The sequence below is a fragment of the Sinocyclocheilus grahami genome, unplaced genomic scaffold (assembly GCF_001515645.1).
Source record: "Sinocyclocheilus grahami isolate Dianchi unplaced genomic scaffold, SAMN03320097.WGS_v1.1 scaffold102.1, whole genome shotgun sequence".
Classification (NCBI taxonomy): domain Eukaryota; kingdom Metazoa; phylum Chordata; class Actinopteri; order Cypriniformes; family Cyprinidae; genus Sinocyclocheilus; species Sinocyclocheilus grahami.
The window spans coordinates 1,185,255-1,197,655 of record NW_015505281.1 but is presented as its reverse complement, the minus strand read 5'-3'; the positions used below and the strand labels follow the sequence as shown (position 1 = coordinate 1,197,655).

Genomic DNA, 12,401 nt, shown 5'->3' with positions numbered 1-12,401 from the left:
ATATATTATTATTATTATTTTTAAGTTTTTTGTTTTAGTTTCAGTTAACTATAATAACTCTGATATTGTTTACAATGATGTTTTTGTTACTGTAGCAGTAGTAAAAAAGCATGATAAGTTATGATTGTTTTGGAGCAATTCATATGAGGACTGTTGTGAAATATATAAATGCAACAGAAGCGTTATAATAAATATTAATATAATAATTTGATTTTGGTGATCTATTCTCACCTGTGGTGGTGTTGTAGGTTCAGAGATACATCCCTGATTTTTCCCCCACATCTGTGAGGCCAGTTCAGGATATAATACATCAGTGAAGAGCGCCACCTTCTGGGCACAATCCGCCACATACACCGGCGGCCAAAACCAGGACGAAACCAGCAGGTCCAGATGATCTCGAGCACTTTCCCTGCAGACGATATACTTGGCTCCACAGACGACCTGCAGAGATCAGACTCACACATCAGCTCATCTCATCACATGATCAACACAGAGCTGTGCTGTAGTGAGTCTGCTACCTGATGAGGACAGACTTTACTGACTCTGCCTGCCGTCCACAGGCCGCTCTGCGAGTGTGAAAACAACAAAGACACAGTCCTGTCAAACGAGAACAGCAGGCCATTCTGTCATTAATACTACAGAATATTTCGAGTAACTCCACTTGACGTCTAGAAATGGCATGTGCAGGGAAGAGAAAGTGTGATAGAGTTGCTTTGTGTTACTGAATAATTAATATTAGTGATATTATGGCTTTGACTGCACCGACACTATCAGATGAGAACAAACTTTGAACTGAACTCATCTGAATAATGACACTATTGTGCTCTGTATTTTTGTGAATGGTCCACTGAAACAATTTCTTGTTTGTTTTGGTCCTGCCAATATACCCAGCATTTCTGGAATAAGGTGGAGGTTTTGATTGTTGATTTCGTTGTGATTTTGGGTTATTATATCCCAGATTGCTCTTTAAAGGATGTTGGTTTTATTATAAATTTTATTGTATTTTTATGTAAATTTCACATTCATAAATGCAAGTTTACATATGGCTAACCTCTTTTTATAGTGCTTGAAAAAGAAATTAAAATGAATATAGATGTGATGTCAAAATCTAAAAATAGTAAAGCAAATAAACGGTTAATATATGCTCCTCCTTTAACATTTTCACGGGGGCTGCATGATATTGTAAAAAACTCACATTGCAATATTTTTTTTCCCTGCGATATACAGTGGGTACGGAAAGTATTCAGACCCCCTTACATTTTATGAAGAAGAAAAAAATCAGATGACTTCAATAGCTCTATTTGGAGAAAAAAAATTAATGATTGGGGTGATTTTGTAGGCGAGTAAATCAGAATAGGAAATAAACAAATTACAAGCATAGATAAATAACAGAACAAAGATACAAATGAAATAAGTAGTGCTTTATATTTTTCAGGTAAGTCTTATGTATTCAGGTACAAAAACTGAAAAATCAAATGTAAAATAACACTGCATAGTTTTCACTATAAATTAAATCTAACAAATCTGTGTTAAAAGCTACAAAAGTTATTTTTATTTGTGTTTTGTTCATGACAGAGAAAGCAACAGGAACATTAAACTGCTGTGAACCGAAATACTGTTACACATCCATTTTCTTTCTCAATTGTTTACCTTCATCTAAACCATAAGCATCTGTGTTTACATGGATAGTTGCAGAACACACTATTTCAGGCACAAATAGTAGAAGTATAAATAAGAAGTGAACAGAAATCAGTGTTCACGTGCATCTGCGTGGCTCTGTGTCTACACCGGATGCAACAAAATACAATAGAACCCATTATAATCAGTGATGCTGTGTGACTGACTACACTGGATGCGGCGCGACACGACAAATCCCGACAGTAAACTGATGCCTCGTTCTATTTATGACGTACTGACACAAAGTTCAAATGATATGTAATGGTCGCTTTGTTGCGTCCAGTGTAGACAGACTTTGGGGCCATTCACATGTCGCATCTGAAAACGCCAGCCGCGCCGCTTTCTCCTTTCCAAAGTGCTCGGGAGCTTGCGCTTTCGTAGCGTCTGACATTACTAGCGACCGTGACCTGCGCTCTCCGCGACGACCCGGAAGTTTTAACAAAGGATTAATAAATTTCCAGCAGTATATATATATATATATATATACTGTGTGTGTGTGTGTGTGTGTGTTGAATGTTTTAACATATACTGTATTCCTGTGATGCAAACCTGTATTTTCAGCATTATTACTCCAGTCTACAGTGTCACATGATCCTTCAGAAATCAATCTAATATGCTGATTTGCTGCTCAGTAACATTTCTGATTATTTTAATGCTGAAAAAAGTTGTGCTGCTTCATATTTTTGAGGAAACTATTTTTTTACATGATTCTCTTATGAATATACATGCACCTTCTCAGATATGATCTTGATTGAAAATTATATATATGATTTGAAATATTGTGATTAACATAGTACTACTTAACTAGCCTACTTGCCGTCTTAACTTGTTTGGCTTCATTACCAGATATGATCTTGATTGAAAATTATATATATGATTTGAAATATTGTGATTAACATAGTACTACTTAACTAGCCTACTTGCCGTCTTAACTTGTTCGGCTTCATTACCCACCTTTGTACTGGTGAATCTGAGGGCCAGATATGCCTAGTCATATTTTCTTGTCTTTTCACCACACTGGACTCGACAAAGTGAACATTGCAAATCCAATTGTCCTTTGTGTCAGAGTGCTGGAGTTGGTCAGAAATACAGTGGGGCATCAGTTTACTGTCACGGATTTGTCGTGTCGCGTCGCGCTGCATCACTGATAGAACATCACTGGGTTCTACTTGCTTTTGTCACGTCACGCCGCTCGCGTCTGTTGTAGACACGTTGTTTTGTTATTGGTGAATCTTAAGTATATTCATAATCTGCTTTACGTTTACCTGGCACTGGCAGTATTTTCACAAACTTGTAACTTACATGCTCAGAGCAGAACCATGCATCGTTCATTTATATTTCTACATGGCTGGCTCCCTGCAATACAACTCTGATTCTTCAATTGCGCCAATTGTGGAAAATTACGCAGTCTAGTCTTTATCACCCTGCAGAGGTTTATTTGCAAAATAATCTGCTGACTGTAGCTGCATTATCCCTCAGCCTTGCCGTGCCCCCTTGTCATAGCTCCGCACCCCTCAGTTTGGGAACCACTGGGTTATAGTATGTAATAGTAATACAATAGTATTATTGTGTGTGTGTGTGTGTGTGTGTGTACTTTATCACTGTGTGTAGCAGCAGGAATCCCACACTTCTCCAGCACGTCTCTGAGCTCCTCTTCACTGTGCAGATCCATCTGATCGGGAATCAGACCCTCATGGATCAGCCGCACCAGGACAGACGGGTCCCCTGAAACACACACACAAACAGAGAGAATAATGCTGAATTCAAGCATTAAAGAACCAAGTCACCTTTATAATAAAGCCTGACATGAAACACTAGTCTGAAAAATCCACTGAAATGAAGCGGTTTATCCAACCTTTAGACAAAACATAAAAAAAAGGTTTGCATGTGTGTTTTATATTTTGTATCATATTTGATCCATCAGGCTTTTATGACTCATATAGTTTGGAGGGAAAACTGCTCAGTTTTATTTAGAGACGCAAACTGAGCAAAAAATGCCATTTAGTGCAGATGCTGATATTTATGTGGACAAAAAGTATGAAATTCTGATTGTAATGTAAACCAATGAGATCTTTATAACAGTATAGCAGATACTTACATGAAATGATATAAATATCAGTCATGGCGCTATCTCCAATAATGTGTGTTAGTTAGAGATGCAGCGATGGATCGGCCAGGGATCGGAATCGGCCGATTTTCCTCATGATCGGTGACCCTAATGTTCAGTTCCTGTGAAAAACTGTCCCACTGGGCGGAGTTTAGGTGATTATTCATTAGTTCCCCTAGTGTGGGCGTGTCTTTGAGACAACGCGCAAATGAATGGAACTGAAAATATTAGTGCAGGCTCCTCAAATCGCTAGGTGTTTAATTGATTATTTCGAAAAGGTAATGAAGTAGGCCAATCTGATAGATTTCAGTGATCTAAATAAAATGCAATACAAATGTAATTATTTTGATTACTGGCATCTTTCCCTGAGATGTAAACAGAAACCAGCCCCTTTATAGAATAGCACAAAGCTCCGGTATCCCGGAGTGCAGGACACTTGATGAGGCATCGTGGAAAGCGATGAGAAAAGTAACGGTTATCACATGACATCGCCCCCTTCTTCAGCATGGCTCTAGAGTCTAGACGATTTTTTTCAAACTTGAATAATGACACGGAGAAACTTTAAGAGACATTGCATTGAAAAATATACCCGTATAATATGATTTTTATTATTTCTACTCTCGAGCCGTTGTACCAGAGAACTTTCAAGCCGCTAAGCTTTGTCTGTTTTGAGAAGCTCATGTATTTATAATTGCCATTTATACATAACTCTTCTCTTTTTTTTGGTTGCATTGTTAAATCTAATGAAAATATATTAAAAGAAGCGACATATATATTCAAGTGAGGCACGAACAATCAGGCGTGATTTGTGTTTTGGCACGATCCAGACCAGATGAGTCGAGCGCGGATTGAATCGCGAGTCGTTCCTGCAGTTCGGCGGAGCACACGGTGAGAGGCGGTCTGGCTGGCGATAATGAATTAGCGGACGAATAAGAACAAACCCGGGTATGTCATGTGTATTTACGCGCTGTGCTATCCATACCAACAGCTGTTTGTTAATTAGCGCTGTTGTGAAGGTTTAATCGAGTGTTTCTGAACTCTGGGCATCTGCGAGGTCTCACAGAAAGCAAAACATTGGACAGACGATCTCATCTGTCTGTGTGGTCTAGTTCAGGGTCCGCTGACTCGACTGAAGGACCCGCTGAGCTCAGACACCACCCGGAGGAGATCCCGAGGAAGGCGGAGAGTGAGGTTCAAGCTGCAGTTCCTCCGGTACAGCAGGAGCAGAACCACATTACTAAAGACCGCACACAAGTGTGGTGCTATACTGATCATTAGTCTTGTTCTGTAATAAGCTAGTCCCCTTGAGAGGGACCCCATTGATAAATATAAAGTTAGCTGTATATGTTTGTATAAAATCTGTTTATACTGAGGATAATATTATATTTATTATTATTATGACCGGTGTTATTTTAGTAACAAGATACTATTATAATTTGTATTCGTTTTTTTATATTTTCTAATTTAATTTTTAGTCTGTTTTTGGCATTTTTATTAGTTTTTTTTATATTTTCTCATTTAATTTTTAGTCTGTTTTTGGCATTTTTATTAGTTTTTTTAATATTTTCTAATTTAATTTTTAGTCTTGTTTTTGGCATTTTTATTAGTTTTTTTTATATTTTCTAATTAAATTTTTAGTCTGTTTTTGGCATTTTTATTAGTTTTTTAAATATTTTCTAATTTAAGTTTTAGTCTGTTTTTGGCATTTTTATTAGTTTTCTTTCCTTTACATCTATATAGTTTTATCAATATTTTTAAATGAGTTTGGATTTTCATCTATTTATTTATTTATTTTATTTTTTTATTGTATTGTTGTGGGTTTTTGGCATTTTTATTTTATTTTTGTTTATAAAGGTATTTTTTAATTTTGTTTTTTAGGATTATTCCAGTTTGTTTTATTTATATAGTATGTATTATTTATTTATGTTATTTTAGTACATCAGTATGAAGTAAATAAAAATTGTTGCCTTGCCTAAAATAAGTCTTTTTTTTTATTTCAGTTAAAGTTTAAGTAACAAATATTTTTTCATGGATTTAGTTAACTGTAATAATCCTAATTATGACAACAAAATGAAAATAATTATAACATATCTAAAGATGAACTTATTTTTTCCCACAAATATTTTATTTTAGAAAAATATTTAGATGAAAAAAAAATCTCAATTATAAAAAGTTGTTGCAGTTAATGCCATGGTTTTTCTTTAGAAAGCAAAATGATTGTGATTGTTTTTTCATTTATTATTGTGATTATACTTTTAATCATATGAAAAATATAATTTTGTGAATAAAAAATACATACTTAATAATATCTTATGTGCATTTTGTTAAAAAAATAAATAAATTACCCAAATTTATCAAGGACCCTCTAACACCCCCTTGCCGTCCCCGGACCCCAGTATGAAAACTGTCTTAGTGATTACAAGTAAAAATAAACAAAGGTTGTATTTTCTGAACATGTTGCACTTTATACACGTTAAGATTGACAGCTGAATGCCTGCATTCCTCCCAACAGCTGAAACGGTCTGCTCTGTTTGTGTCTGTCCTGAAAGGGTGGCTCACTATTAGCATCTCCTTTCCTGAAAGGATTCCTGGCCGGGTATGTGCTTTCCAGACTGTGTTCCTCAGCCATCCTGGGAGTGGCTTTGGGAACCTTGACAGGAATCTACGCCGCTCAGAACTATGAGGTGCCCAACATCGAGACAAGCCTACGAGACTTCCTGAACTCTCTGAAGAAAGGACCGAGTGATTAACAGTTCGTTAGCAACCCAGTTCAGACTGAAGAGGAAAACATGCATCATTCAGCGTCACATCGGAGCTCCTGCCCTCCTGAACAAAACTGTTGAATTACTTAAAACTGTGGATTGAGGTCTATATGTGAGTGTGGATTTTGAACAGTTATGATAAAAAATGGGCATCATGTAGGGCTGCACAATTAATCCAAATCCAAATCACAATATAGCTTAATCCAATCGTAAAAGCGATCGAATTAAATAAATAAATGCGATGCGTGTGAATAGTGCATAGTGAAGCGTGGCACTGTGTTCAGTTACACGTCAGTTTAACACTTGAAAATGAAGAATTTAAGGCAAGACAAATATTAGTATTGTAATTTTACAGTTAATGTTATATTTTTATTTTACAGTGAAATTCTTGTTTATTTACGTATTAGTAATTAAAATAATTTCGTACAAATTGTCATTTACAGCTGTACTGCAAAATACATTTATTATATTGAAATATAGTTTTTCTTGAGTACTTGTTTTTTATTTTACAGTTAAATATTACAGTAGTAGCTTTTATTTTAATATTTTTATTTAGTAGTAATAATTTTGTAAAAATGTATTTCACAGCTGTACTGTAAAATTATTACACACTATTATAATGTTTAATATCGATATTATTTTAATATTTTTTCTTGAATTCTTATTTTTTATTTTACAGTGAAATTCGCGTTTAAGTATTAGTAATTAAAATAATTTCAAACAAATTGTTATTTACAGCTGTACTACAAAATACATTTATTATATTGAAATATAATTTTTCTTGGATGCTTTTTTATTTTACAGCTAAATATTACAGTAGTAGCTTTTATTTTAATATTTTTATTTTGTAGTAATAACAATTTTGTAAAAAATTTTATTTCACAGCTGTACTGTAAAATTATTACACTGTATTATAATATTTGTTTAATATTACTAATATTATTTTCATATTTTTTTCTTGAATTCTCATTTTTTATTTTACAGTGAAATTACAATAGTAATATTTTTATAAAAAAAAATTTTTAGTAGTATAGTAAAAATGTTGCTGCTGTTATTTTATAATCATATGGATATATAATCACAAAATCTTTGGCCAAATTGTGCAGCAAAAAAAAAAAAAATTCCCTCAAATCATGCAGCTCATGCATCATCCCCGTTTTGTTTAATACTGCACCGTAGAAGAATTGCATTTGTTTCAGTCTTTTGTGGAACTTCTTCCTGTACTTTCAGAAGCAGCTGTGGCTGACAGATGCTGAGCATGATTGTGATAGATAATGTTGGTTCGTCTGAAGCAGAACCTCCTCTTAGAAGACGCTGGCTTTGTCTCCTGCTTCTCCTGGTCCTTATTTACGGTTCCCACGCTCCTCTCATCTCCCTCACCATAGTTGACGGCCGCGTTCCCTTCAGCCCGTCGTCATGTGTGCTTCTGATCGAGTTCATCAAGCTCGTGCTTTCCTTCGCGGCTCTGGTGGCATCTGGAAATCTATCCGGCCTCAAAATATCAGCGTGGACGGTGGCACCATACGCCGTTCCTGCGCTTCTCTACGCTTTCAACAACAACCTAGTGGTGTTCATGCAAGCCTACATGGATCCCAGCTCCTTCCAAGTGCTCAGTAACCTAAAAATCGCGTCCACCGCGCTCCTCTACACGGCCTGCTTGGGAAAGCGGCTGCGACTGGGGCAGTGGCTCGCTCTGGGGATGCTCGTGGCTGCCGGTGTTTGTCACAGCTACTCCGGTTTGGAAGGGGAAGCCTCAGACGAATCCGCCGTCAGGCTCCACATCACGTCCTGGGGTCTGCTGTTGGTGCTTGTCTACTGTTTCATCTCAGGTTTGGCCGCCGTTTACACCGAACGGGTGCTAAAAACCCAGCGTCTGCCTTTGAGTCTCCAGAACTTGTTCTTGTACGTCTTCGGCGTGGGAATCAATCTGGCGTCGCATCTCTCTGGCGGCGGGCAGCAGGGGTTTTTTGAGGGTTTCTCTGCCCTCGTTTGGCTCATTATCGCGGGACAGGCTGCTAACGGGCTCCTCATGTCTGTCATCATGAAACACGGAACGGGAATCACGCGGCTGTTCGTCATCTCCTCTTCTATGCTGGTGAATGGGGTGTTGTCATGGGGGATTCTGGGAATACAGCTCACACCTTACTTCCTGTTTCCTGTGGTGCTGATTGGATGGGCCGTGTACCTGTATTACAGGTAGATCGGACGGCACTGAAGATGACTTTATTGCTTTTTTATTACTCTTTATAAGTAGTGAAGCGCAGCGTTTCTCTGATGGTTTAGTGTCTGTCTCCTGCTGTTTATTTTCTCAGCATGTGCCCTCAGATAGCTCTGTCTTCTGCCTTTGTCTTCTTTCTAGAAGTCCTCTTACTGTGAATGACCATCATCTCAAGACTGAATGTTTTTTTTTTCATATGCAAAATAAAAATTCATATTTAAAAAATCAATGTTCAATAAATGGTACAGCACACGTATTTAAGGCATATTTATGCAAATAAATATAATGGATCATTTTCAGTGGCCTGGTCAAAAATATCTTCAAAATATCTTCATGGAACATGATATTTACTTAATATCCTAATGATTTTTGGCATAAAAGAAAAATCGATAGTTTTGGCCCATACAATGTATTGTTGGCTATTGCTACAAATATACCCCAGCGACTTAAGACTGCTTTTGTGCTCCAGGGTCACATATATTCAATTTGCATCTCAAGTAAATGTATTGTGATTAAAAATGTTTAGATATTTGTATTGGGAAACAAAACAAGCATACTGTGGAAGATAGTCGTTTTGCACTGCATGCAACATTTAATGTCATGACTTTATGAAATTAAGGCTTTCTGCTTTGATTTAAGACCTTTTTAGCCCTCAATTTATGAAAAGGTGAATCAAGACTTTTTAATTTCCCTTACACTGGAAGGTTTTCCTGTGTAAGTCTCACTTTTTTACTGTTAGTGTGGACAGAAAATCTACTTGACGATTGCAATGCAATGGCAATACATTCCTGTTTGTTTTCACACATTCATCCTGGTAATCAAACGCCTGTCACCGATGCCCTCCATGGACATTAAGCTAAAAAGAACTCGATTTGATCTTTTCCAGTGACTTCTTTTTCCCGTGTTGGATCAGATGTGCCATGGAGCTGCTGGATTTCCTCCTGGAGCTGCAGGTTTTGTGAGGACAGATGAACCGCGTCCTGAATGGCGTCTAACAGCAGATTCCTGTACCTTCTCTCAGACATCTGCCTCTGTTCCTCCAGAACCTCACGAAATGCCTTGAACACCTACAAACACAACCAGCACAAAAACCACTAGATGACAGTATAATGATATATTAAAGGAAATGCAGCTCCTGTACATAACTACATAAAACTATATTTTTCATCAGGGGTTCTGAGCTCTGGCCCTTGAGGTCCACTTTCCTGTCGAGTTTAGCTCGAACTCTAATCAAACACACCTGAACAAGCTAATCGAGGTCTTTAGGATTACTGGAAAGTTACAGGCAGGTGAGTTTGATCAAGGTTGGAGCAGGAAAGTGGATCTCGAGGGCCCGAGTTCAGAACCCCTGTTCTTTATATTACAATGAAGGTTTATATGAGGAACATTATGATTTCTTATTAATATGATGCATGAGGAACAGATTGAAACTGATGTCGGTTTTCAATTAGGAATGTTTACGTAATTGTCGTCAATCTGAATGAATCCAATCTGGTTTCAGATTATGAAAGTTTGTGAGCCCTAAACTTATTTGCAATCCTTTTCACGTCTTAGCATAAATATGTCGTCACGTTCAGAACTGGAAAAAGGCACCGCTATAATGATTAGTTTAGTTTATTTATATAGCACATTTAACAACAGCCCACCAAAGTGCTTCACAGGCAGGTCAATTGTAAAAAAAAAAAATTGTAAATGTAAATTTAATTTTTTTAAATACATTTGTAGTTCTATAAAAATATTTAATACATTGTCTAAATGTTGAAAATTAAGAATAAAAACCAGGGATTGTTTTTATTTAGATTATATATATATATATATATATATATATATTAGTGCCGTCAAACGATTAATCGCATCCAAAATAAATGTTATTGTTTACATAATATATGTGTGTGTACTGTGTATATTTATTATGTATACATAAACACACACACATATATAGTATATATTTTGAGAATATTTACATGTATATATTTACATTCATATAATTTATATTATATATAAATATATTTAGTATATAAACATAACACATTTCTCTTAAATATATTCGTGCATGTGTGTGTGTTTATATATACCTAATAAATATACACAGTACACATATATATTACGTAAACAAATTTTTTTATTTTGGATGCAAATAATCGCGATTAATCGTTTGACAGCACTAATATATATATATATATATATATATATATATAATATTTTGTTAATATATCTGATAATTCTGTACACTTTGATATGCCTGTTTTTGTTTAGATGTTTTTTTTATTTATTCTCTTGAGTCCATTTTTTTTCTGTTCTTGTATTTATTTTTTATTTATATAGTTTTTTATTATATTTAATTGCTTTCCTTTTTTCTTCTCGCTTTCTAATTTAATGTTGTGTCCAAAACAAAGTCCTTGTTATAAAATAAAGGCTCTTTGTCAGCATCGAAGGAAGAACCAACCATGGAATATTTCTATTGATCAAAAGGATCTTTATAGCTGAAAAAGTTATTTAGATTCATAAAATGTTCTTCACACTAAGAATAAGAATGGTTCTATTAGGAACTGTTTTCTGAAAGCTTCTTTGAGGAACCAAATATGGTTTTCTATGGCATCTCCCCTATGGAACCTTTATTTTTTTATAGCTGACTAATTTGAATACCTTTTTGTAATATTTTTGCTTCTCCCAGTTTCTCCTAAAAAAAACATCCTAAATGCTGACTCGGTGTTGTTCCTCAGTAGATGTTCACCTGCAGACTCTCTTCTCTGAGGGTGTTGATCTCCTGCTGGTGTTGTCTGCTCTGGGTCTCCAGGTCTGCATACGCCTGCTGGTTCTCCCTGCGCAGCGCCTCGATCTGAAGAACCAGGATGTGTCTCTCTCTGCGCAGGTACGACATCTCGCCCTCCACACCACCCATCTGCAGACGGGACAGAGTCAGTCACATGATCAGAACAGCCTGTTTGAACTCTGCTTATTTAACTCAACCAGAACTCACCTGAACACCACAATAAAAACTGTTACAGGTCTTAAACACTGACAACAATTTATAAACTACATTTTATAAACGGATTGACCAATCAGAAGCCAGGACTGGAAATATCTGTTTTATTAAAAGGGTCATGAACTGAGAAATCAAAATTCCCTTTATTTTTTGACATATACTGTAAGAGCTCATTGTGCTATAAAAACATTCTGTACGTTTCAGAACTCAAAACTTTCTCGTTAGTCTAAAAACAGCTTATATTGAAGCCAGTCTGCCAAAACAACAGCTTGTGGAATCAATGTTCCACTCTATGATGCAATAGTGTGGATAAACACCGCCTCCGCAGAAGATCAACGCCTGCTTCTACATCACTGCCTGTTTAGACCCACCCACCAATTCTACATAACTGTTTGTTTAGCCCCGCCCACCGATTCTATATCACTGTTTGTTTAGCCCCACCCACCGATTTTACATCGCTGCTTGTTTAGCCCCGCCCACCAATTCTACACTGCTGCCTGTTTAGCCCCGCCCACCGATTCTATATTACTGCCTGTTTAGCCCCGCACACCGATTCTATATCACTGTTTGTTTAGCCCCACACACCGATTTTACATCGCTGCTTGTTTAGCCCCGCCCACCAATTCTACACTGCTGCCTGTTTAGCCCCGC

The 12,401-nt window shown here is 36.5% G+C and overlaps 3 protein-coding genes across 9 annotated transcripts in view; 1 reads left to right on the top strand and 2 right to left on the bottom strand.

Moving 5' to 3' along the window:
* Positions 1-4,291, bottom strand: part of LOC107588399 (HMG domain-containing protein 3-like) — a 5,711-nt gene extending 1,420 nt beyond the window's left edge. The window contains exons 1-4 of the mRNA XM_016276471.1: positions 4,267-4,291; positions 3,272-3,402; positions 519-566; positions 232-441 (exon numbers count right to left, since the gene is read on the bottom strand). Coding sequence (XP_016131957.1) covers positions 232-441; positions 519-566; positions 3,272-3,402; positions 4,267-4,291 — 414 coding nt within the window. The remainder of the gene's footprint in view (positions 1-231; positions 442-518; positions 567-3,271; positions 3,403-4,266) is intronic.
* Positions 4,292-4,601: 310 nt separating this feature from the next.
* Positions 4,602-9,001, top strand: LOC107588319 (probable UDP-sugar transporter protein SLC35A4). 7 transcript variants are annotated; one of them, XM_016276367.1, is made up of 4 exons: positions 4,611-4,729; positions 4,894-4,996; positions 6,334-6,658; positions 7,777-9,001. In XM_016276367.1, the coding sequence occupies exon 4, from the start codon at positions 7,796-7,798 to the stop codon at positions 8,744-8,746; it is 951 nt and encodes a 316-aa protein (XP_016131853.1). In that variant the 5' UTR covers positions 4,611-4,729; positions 4,894-4,996; positions 6,334-6,658; positions 7,777-7,795; the 3' UTR covers positions 8,747-9,001. The 7 variants fall into 7 exon arrangements, with proteins under 7 accessions (XP_016131858.1, XP_016131853.1, XP_016131855.1 ...); XM_016276372.1 differs by lacking the exon at positions 4,894-4,996 and having other exon boundaries at positions 4,602-4,672; XM_016276369.1 differs by lacking the exon at positions 4,894-4,996.
* Positions 9,002-9,615: 614 nt separating this feature from the next.
* golga6l9 (golgin A6 family like 9) overlaps positions 9,616-12,401 on the bottom strand; it is a 14,152-nt gene continuing 11,366 nt past the window's right edge. The window contains exons 5-6 of the mRNA XM_016276470.1: positions 11,499-11,666; positions 9,616-9,831 (exon numbers count right to left, since the gene is read on the bottom strand). Coding sequence (XP_016131956.1) covers positions 9,616-9,831; positions 11,499-11,666 — 384 coding nt within the window. The remainder of the gene's footprint in view (positions 9,832-11,498; positions 11,667-12,401) is intronic.